The sequence below is a fragment of the Poeciliopsis prolifica genome, unplaced genomic scaffold (genome assembly GCF_027474105.1).
Source record: "Poeciliopsis prolifica strain line A6 unplaced genomic scaffold, Auburn_PproV2 SCAFFOLD162, whole genome shotgun sequence".
Lineage (NCBI taxonomy): Eukaryota > Metazoa > Chordata > Actinopteri > Cyprinodontiformes > Poeciliidae > Poeciliopsis > Poeciliopsis prolifica.
Genome location: NW_026562537.1, coordinates 284,231 through 296,278, shown reverse-complemented (window position 1 = coordinate 296,278; position 12,048 = coordinate 284,231). Strand labels below are relative to the sequence as shown.

The 12,048-nt window shown below is 39.1% G+C and overlaps 1 protein-coding gene across 2 annotated transcripts; it reads right to left on the bottom strand.

Annotated features, from left to right (window-relative positions):
* Window positions 1–160: 160 nt before the first annotated feature.
* LOC129356244 (microtubule-associated protein RP/EB family member 1-like) lies at window positions 161–11,350 on the bottom strand. 2 transcript variants are annotated; one of them, XM_055025843.1, is made up of 7 exons: window positions 11,166–11,350; window positions 7,471–7,601; window positions 6,354–6,499; window positions 6,051–6,252; window positions 5,730–5,842; window positions 5,485–5,637; window positions 161–4,848 (listed from the first exon to the last, which is right to left on the bottom strand). In XM_055025843.1, exons 2-7 carry the CDS (start codon window positions 7,589–7,591, stop codon window positions 4,804–4,806), a joined length of 780 nt encoding a protein of 259 aa, XP_054881818.1. In that variant the 5' UTR covers window positions 7,592–7,601; window positions 11,166–11,350; the 3' UTR covers window positions 161–4,803. The 2 variants fall into 2 exon arrangements, with proteins under 2 accessions (XP_054881818.1, XP_054881819.1); XM_055025844.1 differs by having other exon boundaries at window positions 5,730–5,839.
* Between the last annotated feature and the right edge of the window lie 698 nt (window positions 11,351–12,048).

Below are 12,048 nucleotides of genomic sequence, written 5' to 3'. Positions count from 1 at the left end.
TTATTGAAAAGTGAACAAATATGAGAGGAAAAATGTCTAAGTCAATGTTTCTTTTGATATTTTGTCGTGTTGTTGTGGATTTGCAGATCAGAAGCTAATGTTATATTTTTAACTCTTCTTTTGAACAGTACAAAAAAGATAAATAAAATCCCAGACAGCATTTGACAATGAAATACTGTTTTATTGTTATAGTACAAAATGTGATTTAAAAAGATCAACTTCAGCGGAGTATAACAAACACACCAGAGGAAAAGATGGGGGAGAAGTCACAGTGTAACACACTAATCAGCGCTGATTGTTGAAAACGTAAAGGTCTGCGGCTGCTACCAACAAAACCCCTTAAAGCCACTTCTTCATTCTGCTCAGGAATATTTCATTAAACTAAAAACACTCCAATATGCTACAACGGGCATTTGGAAGAACTGTGGAGCAGAAAAATGAAAAGCAGAGAAAAGTCAACATTCTGCTGGTAGGAGGGGAAAATGAATAAAACTGAAAACATTCAGAGATTTTCCAGCAGTAAGAGGAGGAGGAGGTGAAATTAGCACTTGGTTGATTTAGTACGAAAAGGCCACAGTGTCAAACGTTTCATCATGAAAAGCACTTCTGAAGAGGAAAGCCTCCTTTCTGTCTGCTGCAGGTTTTCCAGGGTTTGGGGATGTCACAGTGGAAAGACAGGGCTACAAAAAGTAGCCTTTATCTCAAACTCTTGTTTAGAAATGGTCAGATTTAGTTTCCAGCCTGTTGCTTCACCAGTGGCGAAGCACTGACGACGTCTAAACGCCCTCAAAATCTTCAAATAAACATTGACGTCGACTGACTTTTAAAGATATTCTTCCACACTTATTGAGTTAATTTGGCATCAATAAACTTTGCTACGTTTGTGCTGCTTTTGTTTTGAAGAAATTAATGAAGGTTTAAAAGTCAAATAATCTCCTTACATCACAAAACCTGAACCAAACTAAACTTGTGGCAAACATTCATAACTTTTAAAAGACAAATAATAAGTTTCCAGAAGTCCACCTGCTAACAATCAAAATACCTTCAGGGTGTCCAAAGTGTGGTACGAGGGCCATTTGTGGCCTTCAAAATGATATTGGTTGGTCCTCAATCTACAAGTCAAGAATGGTAAAAAACAAAATAGAAAACAGTTCCAATAATTTGGAAATTATCTTTTTCTCTTAAAGCAACAGTATGAACCGTTTTTAATGCTTGGATGCAGATTTATATCATCAAAACAAACGTTGCACAGTTGATTGTAGAAATATATTTTGATACATTTGTTGAAACTGTCATTAAGTTGTGACAGTTTGGTATGAGACAAATAATCTGTGAAAAAATCACGCTCCTCTGCTGATTGGTTGAGACAACTGGAAACAACCAATCAGAGCCAGGAGGCGGGTCTTAGTTAGCTCTCGGGTAAGTCGCAGCTAGCATAGCATGTTGTGAATGCTAGGCGAGTTAGCATAGCCAATAATGACAGAAGATAAAAGGTTTTCCTGTAACGGTGTGTTGTTTCACTGCCATTAGCACATTTTGCAGCATCTTCCCAAGGTTGATTTACTGCTTTAAAACCCGCCTTCTAGCCCTGATTGGTTGCTTTTCGATTGGCGTGAGAGAATTGATCTTTGCAGATTATCTCTCATAACAAACTGATGACAGTTTCAACAAATATCTAAAAACCATTCTGCAGTTCAGAGTGACGTCAGGGTGGCCATCTTGTTGTTGAATTCAGTTCAACTCTACAAAAGTCAAAACTTATTGAGGCCAGGCTAAGATTTTGATTTTTTAAATTGTGACAATAAAGTTGAAATAGTGCGAGAACAGATCATTTATTTTACCAAAGTAAAGTCACAAATTTGGAGAATGAAGAAGTAATCTTATGAAAATTATACTTTGGCTTTACAGATGAAGCAAAACTTAATCTTAACACTTCAGCATAAAATTATCACCAGCAGCAGCAGGACTGATTGTTCAAACGACTGAATCCATATAGAAACAGAACTTCATGACTTTCTTCTGGTAAAATTGTATCTCTGTTCCACTAATGTAATTACATTCTCATAATTAAACATTTTGTGTCCTGGCCCTGATACTGACTGAAATAAAAGTCACTGATTTAATGTTGAGCCCTGAACGTGATGCTGTTTAACGTCTGTTAAATCTATTGAAAGTTGGAACCGTCTCAAAATTTGGGTCGCGCCGAAAAATCAGACCAGATTTTGTTTGAGAAAACATTTTCTACCTTCACTTTGAAACTTTGTCGCTAAATTTAGTGACTTTTCACAAAATTACATTTTATGAGTCAAAAATTTGCTAGAAATTTTTAGATTAATCTTGGAAATTTTCTAGAATAAACTTACAGATTTCTGAGTTTTGACATTTGAAAATGTTCTATTTTTGGAAATTTGTCTATTTTAAAAAGTTTTCTATTAAGAAAATCCATAATTTTTTAATTTCAACAGTTAAAGATTTCCTACTTTTAACACTCTGAAATTCTCATGTTTTGTAGAAAATGTTTTAGATTAATCTCAGAATTTGTTTAGGAAATTTCAAAGATCAATATCAAAATTTTGGATTTTGTCTTAGGAAACTTTTGCATTTCTAAAAGAATTATTATTTTTTGGGTGGAAAATGACTTTTTTCCACTCTTCCACCTGCAATTTTCTAATTCTTTGTCATAAAATTATTTTAAAAAAATCGGTACTGACAGGTCCTGATTTTTAGAAAACGGCGCACTCCTACTCAAAGTACGACTACCGCCCTCTAGTGGCCACTCCAGACCTGCCAGCTTAAGACGTCTACAGAAAATTAAACCATTTATCAGAAAAATAAAAGTCTTTGTAAATGATTGAGATTCTTTATTAAGTTTTAATTGCAGCCTGAAATGTTTCTGAGTTTGAAAACTTTTGTTCCTTCAGGCTTCATGTTTGGTCCAACAAAAACGTAACTGCCCAATTTTTTCTCTCCGAAATACAGCTTGAATATCATAACCAGGTAAACAAATTAAAATCGAACAAGACAAAATTTACTTTGCTTACAAACCGGGTTTAAAAATCACATTTTTGATAGAAAAGAATTTAAAAAACTGTTCTGTAATTTAAAAAGGTTTGCTCTTAGTGAAGGCAAGTAGTAATAAATAGAGAAAGTCAAGGCCTCTGGGCTGCATCCACTCCTCTGGCAGTTTTTGGAGCTTCAACACCACACATTTATTCAGAAAAAAAACTCTAAAAAACTTTTTTTTGACAAACATATTTTTATGAATAAGGCCGTTGAAAAGAAAAACGTTCCACTAACAGGACTAAACACCAGTGTTTTGGTTAAATTAGAAAGAAATGTGACAAAGTTACATTAGTCTGAAGTCTCCAACTGAACCCAGAATGCAGATTAAATCTGATTAGAACTGGTTGTTTTGTAGATTAGATTCCCAGATTTTATGGAGGAAGCCATCTTAAAGGCTACAGGTGAATAGGAGCGGTCAGCACTTTCTACCAAGTTCAGCTCCACCGACTCCTTCAACTTCAAACAAAAGATGAAGCCACTTTTTTTCTTGATTTAGGAAGTGCACATTTTTAAAACTGAAATTCTGAGCGTTTTGAGAGAACTGGTGGGTTGTAAAAACAAACACGCAGTAACACATAAAGGGATGAAATGAAGAAAAAAGGTACAACTGGATTTTTGCACCAAATGAAGACAAGCCTGTTGCTTTGTGCCAAACTAAACGTGAAGATTTTCAATCTGAATGTACGCAGAGCGTCTTCTTTTATCGTTACTTCATGGAATCAAAACGGTCCAGGAGGAGAGAGCCTCCTGGACCGATTTGATTCCTCCTGGACCGGCAAATTCAGGTTTGATTCGGGTTACAAGAAGCTGCAATGCCTGGAAAGGACACCAGAGGGCGCTTTGGTCAAAACCATGGAGGAATGGCAGTAAAGCAGCCAGATGGCGCCACCACCGCTGCCCCCTGGTGGCCGCTTTAGTACTGCAGGTTCAGGGAAACCAAAACCATCAAAGCTTCCAAATCTATGATGGCAAGCAAAAGGAGTTTACAGGTAAAAAAGTACATTCACGACAAAAAACTGACATTTTTTGTGAGCAATTTTATAGTTCCAAAAGTATCCAAAATATTCTAGAAAAAAAAAACTAATTTCAGACTAATGTCATAAATCTCCTAAAAAAACAACCAATTCTGAGTTTCAATAGCTGAAAATGTTGAAACTCAGACGTTTCCATGTATTATTTTCCTTTTCTCTTTTTTTTTGACAAAATTTCATTTTTTTTCTAGCAAATGCTAAATTTTTTAAACTAAGATTAATCTCAAAATTTCCAGATGGGTGGAAATTTTCTGTTCCTTTTCCTTTTAATTTACAGCCGTCCAAACGTGTCGACCGTTTGTTTTGGTTTGAAACTAACATAAAACAATGAAAAATAAAAACCACTTAGGAAATAAAATACAACATGAAACTCAGAGTTTTATGGTCAGAAACGAAACATTCAGGGTTAGTTTGGAGAAAAGCGCCGGCGGGTCGACCGGGTCAGGACGAGATTCTTCATTTGCATCCAACAGGCTTTTAAACACACACACACATACACACACACACAACATCGCTTATGCTTTTTACACTCGAGTCCGGAGCGAAAACCAGGTGTTTCCCGACGGGGGTCTGGTTCTGGGAAGGACTGGATTACAGGGCAGCGCTGGGGGTCGGGTTCTGGTTCTGGAGACAGAGGCTTCATTGATTATAGAGAGGGCTTGGCGAAACCAAACCGCCGTGGCTTGATAAGGTGGAGGAGACGCTCGGTCTAAAACTCCTCCTGCTCTTCGGCATCCGGTATTACGAAACCCTCCTGCAGGAAAGAGGCGAACGGTTAGATACCGAACGACCCCGGACATTTCGCCTCACAATCAGCAATAAATCACACGATCAATTAACATCAGATCAATAACTTCCACATCGCTACTTCCTTTAACGCTGTTAAAAACGGTTTGCACTACCTGCCTTGTTTCCCTATCAATGACTTCGGATCCATTTTAAGTCTTGATGTTTTGTTCATTTTGGATAGTTAAATCCAGTTGCAGTGTAAAATGTTATTTATAAAGTAAAAGGTTTTTGATATTTGATAATATGTACTTGCATTATTATTCTTTTTTTACTTTTATTAACTATTGAACAATTATTGCACTTATTTAGCATAAATGCTGCTTCTTCTGATCTTAATTGGCAACAAGTGGAAAATGTTTTAGCAGGTACATTTTCCACTACAATCCTCTCCTTATTGAGGGAAATGTGATCACATTTCAGCCAGTTTTCCACTTATTCTACTGGTCAATAACCAGTTTAACTGGTCAGGATGGATTTATAGCTGTTATGGACGTAAACAGCTGTGAAACAGATTTGTTTTGTTTTAGTTTGGATTTGTGTTCAATAATTTATGTGAAGAGTTTTGAGTTAAAACATGAATTGGTAGAAAAGCTGGACTCACGTCTGTGGCGTAGAGGATGTCGACGATCCGCTGCAGCGTCGGGTCGCCTTCGCCTTCTTTCTCCTGGCAAATCAGCTCAATATTCCTCAACTTACCAAAATAAAAGTCTCTTTCCTTCTCCATGTCCTGAATGGTAGATTTCAGAATCTCTATCTGCGGGTACAAGATGAGAAAAAGGTAAAAGAACATTGTCATGATAAACGATTTGACGAATGCCCACCTGTAACAAGCCAATCAAATCAGACCTCATTAATAAGCTCCGCCCTCTCTTCATCGCCGCCTCCCATCCCCGGTTTTCGGGTCCCAGCAGGAGCCAACTTGGGAGCAACTTTTGCAACTGGAGGCTTTTGGGTAGCTGCTGAGAAAATCAGGGAGACAGATATGGTCACATAGATCGATCTGACATCCGAGGCCAACTGATCAGACGGATCACCGATTGATCAGACTAGCGACATGGATCGATCAGACGGATCACGGATCGATCAGACGGATCACGGATCGATCAGACGGATCACGGATCGATCAGACGGATCACGGATCGATCAGACCAGTGGACGGGCTCCCACCTTGGTTGAGGGTCTTCTTGGGGAGCTTGTTGAGTGCGGACGTGGTGGGACTGTTCATGGACAGGGTCTCCTGGCCCTGCCTCATCGCCACCGGGTCGTACTCCTTCCCGTCGTAGTTGGCGTCGAAGAATTTCTTAAACCACTGGACGAACTCAAAGTTGTCCTGGAACTTCCCCTTCACCAGTTTGTCGACTGGGATTATCTGAAACGAGACGGACGGCCCAATCAGAGCGACCGATGGCAAACGGATCCGTCTGCCGTGGCTAGCCCAGCGGCTAACCGCTCAGGTTTGAGTGAACTTACTTTATCCACGCCCATCTTCTTGAAACCAACTTGCAGAAGCTTGAAGTTGTGGATGTATTCGTGCTCCAACTTGGCGCCGAATTTGACTTTCTTCAGAGGCACGGATCCGGGAAACAGCATGTCCATAAACTGGCAGTAGACGGCGCCTGACCAGGAGCAACACAACATTAGAAACTCCTGGAACATTTTAAATTGCAAACATGAACCAAATGGACGCCCTACTGCCAGAGTCCTGACCGACTCCAGGACCTCGGATTGATTCCAGGCAGCGCTTCTTAACAATTACCATTACTTTTATTATTGCTTTTATTGCTAAGACTGGTCTGGTGCAGACCGCCTACAACCCTCAGGTGAGCACACACCTGTTTATTCAACGCTCCCACAACCAGAACTAAACACAGTAGAAGCTCTGAAACAGTAGAAATAAACCTGCCTGGTCTTGCCTTATTGCCCATAATGCAACACGGGATGCTTTCTCTAAAAGCTGCTGGACAGCTGCCGGCTCCTGAAAGGACCCAGTTTATGTTCTGGTGCAGAGCCGAGGAAGGAGGCGCAGCCACAAGATTCGCCTTAAAAAAAAACTAAACATGACTAAAAGAATCTGTGTTTTATGACATAAAAGTGATTTAAAAATGCTGCCAATTTAAATACACGCAAATATTTTAAGGAATATTTTTATGTAAAGCAACTTCTTTGAAAATTACATTTTAAAAAATGACTTTTTGTAAAAAAAAAAAAAAAGTTGCTAGATTTGTTGCTTTTTTTGAAAAAGTTGCTCAAAGGATCTGAAAAGTCGCAGTATTATGCATTTTTCAGACAATGTGCAATTTTTTAGAATAGTTATGTAACTATTCTACTTTCACTTTAAAAATGTTGTATAGATCAAATATGACTTTATGAAATTAGGTCTCTGTCTCTTTAAGAAGCTGCTGCTCTTTCAGAAACTCCACCTTCAGGAAGTCATCCCAACATGGCTCCTTTTTTAACCCATCAATGCTTCCAGCAGAAGTAAAAACTGAGACTCCATCGGTGCTCAAACTGGCTTAACGGTTTTCCGCTAAACTTCACAAAGCAGCTTTGAAGAATTTATTTCACATAAACTCATTTTCTGTCCTACCTGTGCACAACATTTCTATCTTGGTGAGGTTCATCTGGAGAGACTCGTTGATCCACACCAGCATGTCATGCCGACTCAGGTTGTCGCTGGTCACCGACGTTGCGTAAACATTCACCGCCATCCTGGCTCACCTGCAAAACAAGATGGCGGATTACTGCTTCAGATCCGAAACAAGCAGCCCGGTTTAAACCATGAGTCCACAGAGAACCGGAGATTACACTTGGAGAAAAAAGACAAAAAGAGTTCTTTTGGTTGAATTGTTGATTTTTTATTATTATGGAAGCTGAACGTATTTTGCTCTTATATTTTGGTTATTTTTAGACAACTATGATGCATAACTGAGTCAAAAATGGTCCCATTTCACAGCTGATTAGCATCTGGAAAATTCAAATAACGCCTGAACTTTGACCCAAAGGAGAGGAAAAGGAGGCGTCATGGATGCAGAGAAGAAGAAAGAAGTTGAAACCATTTTTAACGTCTGTCTGCCTGGATTTCAAACCAAACAGTCAGAGAGATTGAAAGAGGAGTGGCAAATGCAAATGAAGTGGATTAGCAGAGCAAGTTAACAACTGTTGGCCACTTAGGACATGTTACAGTAACATATTGTCTCTGCACTGTTAGCATGTCAGTACAGTAATGAGACGACAGTCTTCTGTCAGAGGTTCCTTCAGTCGTGCTGCAAGACTGACTGCTACCTGCAAACAGCATCACAAATGGGCCTGTTGCAAAAGCAAATCTAAAAATAAATGTTCCCAAAGGTTATCGCGATAAACAACAAGATCATCCATTTGAGACCATTTTTAAGTAACATAACGGTAATGGCATAACAATCTCCAAAATCAAAACTGGACAAAATAAATAAGTAGAACAACAGAAACAACAAATTATTAAGTTCATAAGCAAAATTCTCCTTCAAAATAAAAGCTAGTTGAGACCAAAGACTTTATCATCTAGTTCTGTGTAGGAGAAAAAAATAGAAATAATTTCAATATATTTAATTTTTTATGCAATTAATTGATTTGTTGCAACAGGTCTAATCACAATCTCAGATATTTGTCACAACTATGGTCATTAAATTCCCTTTGGGTTGAATGAAGCATGTTTGTGCTGAACTGAACATTTAAATATTGTCAAATAAAATTGTTGCCCAATGTGCTGTATTAAACTGATCAATCCTGATCGGTTCCTTCATCAGATGAGGTCATTTCCTGCAGTGCATCGCCTCCATCCATTTTTTGCAAGTCAGACTGAGACTCTCATGATACAACAGCCAACATAAAGCGCATGCAGACGGCACTGCACGTCTGTAAAGCTGCACTGGATGTTTAGATGATGTTCCATTTTAAACGTACGGAACCGCTCTAATGTCTTATCACAAAGAAAAACAAAATACTATAAACCTAAACAATTATTTTACCTTAATGTGTTGATTCATATCTTGTTGAATTTGTCTTTGATTAATTAAACCGGCTGATTGGTTCACAGATTAAAAGCTGTTGTTCTGACTCAGGTACAGATCCCAACAGTGTGACGTTTAGATCCCGCTGATCTCCCTGCTGGAGGGCAAAAGGCTGATAGCTGATGACTAGCATTGGTTTTAGCAGACAAGCTGTCAACGCAGCGCACTAAATCTTAAATGTATGGCTGCTATATGGAAGAAAATGGGACGCAGTGCTTTAAATAAAAAGGTCAGGAAAAGTTTTAAGAAGAAAAAATAGCGAGGGAGAGAGTGGCAGGTCAGTTATGCTAACTTGACTATGAGAATGTTGACATGTAGATGTGATGTGGAATTTGGTGTGTTTCAATTCAGTTAATAATAAAGGTCACACACACACCAAGTGACAGATCATCAGAAGAGCAGGGGTTTAAATTAGCTAAACAACCACTGCAGTGTTAGCTTTGCTAATAGCAGCGGTAGCTAATCTGCCCGAAGTAGCTGATCTATCACATCACTAAATAAACATCGACTCTAAAATCATAACACTAACAAACTAAATGTTCTGTTCTTTGTGTAAAAAAATCTTGTGGGTCCTGAAACACGTAGCGGCGCGTTGTCAGTTGCTATGGCAATGAATCTAGCCAATTAAAGGTGGTTCTGAGTTGATCTTCAATGGCTTTTCTGTTATTCTTCCCTTTGCTGCAGCGCACTGCTCTAAACTGATCAGTCCTCCATCTCCAGGTTTCGTTTAGTTAACCGAGCTGCTCTCTCTCTGCATGGCATGTAAAACAATCGTGTTTTTTCTCCACTCTTCACTGCTCATAGCCCTTTGTTTGATGTCGCTATCAGTGTATTTGCATGGAGAGCGGCTAACAGATCTGATCATTAAGGTCAAATTTTAATGCCAGGTGTAAATAAGAGTCAGTCTGATGGTATCAGAGGATCAGGGCTGCCATGATGGATCCAATCAGTGGGTTTCTGATTACACAAGTTAACGTAATAACCTTAAATTTGTTTATTAGCGTTTGCTAGTTAGTTTCATAAACCTTTTGACCTTCAGGAGCAGTCTTTCATATTTTTGATCTAATAATGTGCATCTATAGTCTGTCAGTGACAGTAAGTGGTATTTCTATTCTATTCCATATAATATAAAGAAAATACACCCAGATCTTAAAGCAACATCACTAGTAGACATTAGTAGAAAAATTACTATGTGTCATGAAGGCCAGTAGACAATACCAACTCTTTTTAGTTATAAATTATTCTGACAGTTAATTTAGAAATCACATTAAAAAATTAAAAAACACCACAAAAGAAACTAAGATAGTAAACATTTACTGAAAGAACATTTCCAATTGCTTTATTAGAAAAATAAATATCAAAAAATCAAAATGTTTTGATTCTCAAAGGAAAATTAAGTAAATTGACTCAGAACAGCAGTCAGTAATCTTTATAATCCTCGGAGCCTTTTTTTTCTCTCTTCTTCACGTGTAACAAATCCCAAATGAGTAATGAATAACTTTTGTTTTAAAAAGCCAGGCCAGTTATGGAAGCAGAGAGTCCAGCTGTATCTGAGTCAGCAGGGCGCATGTTAACCAGATCTGAGCCGGACCTGCGTCTCAAACAGGCCCAGCTGCTTCCTGTCTCCCAGCACCAACAAACATGTCTTAGAGAGAAAGTCCAGCTAAAACTGCTCGCTTTGGGTTCAGACTGGTGTTTCTCAGGGCGCATTTCGGAAGCCTTTAGCCTGTGTCGCATCAGAAACTTGAAGCTAACGTTAGCAGCAGTTAGCCGTTATGAATGTGCTCATCAGATCATAAGCCGATTTATTAACTCGCTACAACCTCACGCAGTGAGGCTGTGGGTTTCCTGGTGGGCTGTGGAAGCTGCGGCTAGGTCCTGGACCCGTTTCCAGCGCCGGGCTGTGATCTGGAGCCCGGTTCTGCCAGCATGCAGGCTGTTTCCCCGCCCTGAACCAGAGCCTCCCAGACGGAGCACCGCCTTGTTAGGTTCCGTTACCCTGGAGCCACCACCGAGTCCCGGTCGACCCAATCATATCAAATGGGATTTTATTAAAGACATGACAACTGAAGAGAAGAAACCTGGTCCAGTTTGACCAACTGGTTCCGCTCTAACCAGTACCAGCCATGCTCTGGGGCAGCAAACCAGCAGTTAGCATTTTAGCTGCTCGGCTCCTCAACCAGCGGCCGCTTCAAATCACCCCGGTTTTGTTTAAAAGGAAAAACGGTTAACTCACCTACAGCTGGTCAGAATTCAGACTTCTGCGGACTCGATAGTAATTAATTGTCTCTGCTGTGGTTCCGAATACCAACAAAACACAAATCTTTGTTTACTGAGACCAGAGGTGCCACTTCTGCTTTTCTTTAGCTGTTTCACGTTCAATCTACCGGCAGCGGAAGAACACAGCGGAACAGCGCAGCAGATGACGTAAACACGTAAGAGTACGTCCCCACGCACCCCGAGCGTATGGAGCAAAAACAGTCTCATAATTCACGAACGCACAGCTCAAGAGCCACAAATGCACAGAACAAGATTCACACTTTTATTTTTAATGCAAACACAAATATATCTTGAATTACAAACTGTTTCTGGCCTGTGGGTGGCGCTACACACCTCACAATCTGCAAATGTCTTTGAACGATCAGCAGCCAATCAGATGGCTTCCTTGTTTCAGCCAATCACATTAACCTATTCCAACCCAACAGACAGTTTAGACCTCAGAATAACCAGATTTTAGAAATCTTAAAAAGTTTTTATTATCTCCTAACATTGATTTAAATTTTCTGACACAATAGCCTATCTTAGAAATAAATATTATTAGACAGTATTATAATATTATATCACATTTGTTTGTTTAAACCGGTGGAAAGTACCATTATTCATATGTGATTCTTTCACTCTAGTAAAAAGTATGGTACCTCCCAAATCTCCGGTGTTGTTTTGTTTGTTTGTTTGTTTGTTTTTCAAAGGTTTCTCAAAGAAAACAATGTGAGACGAAGAGGGAATGAAAAAAACCACTGCTGATTAATCAGAAGAATATGAAGAATCATTTGTAAGAAGGTTATTATTTGAAAGTGACAGAAAAATAACTAAAATTTCTGGGTTGAACAAAAATTATT

Excerpts from the sequence above, each read along its gene's own strand:
- LOC129356244 (XM_055025843.1), bottom strand. The coding sequence starts at position 7,591 with ATGGCGGTGAATGTTTACGCAACGTCGGTGACCAGCGACAACCTGAGT. Across the intron at positions 6,500-7,470 it reads GATAGAAATGTTGTGCACAG|GCGCCGTCTACTGCCAGTTT; the intron begins GTAGGACAGAAA and ends GCTCCTGGTCAG. Across the intron at positions 6,253-6,353 it reads AGAAGATGGGCGTGGATAAA|ATAATCCCAGTCGACAAACT; the intron begins GTAAGTTCACTC and ends GTCTCGTTTCAG.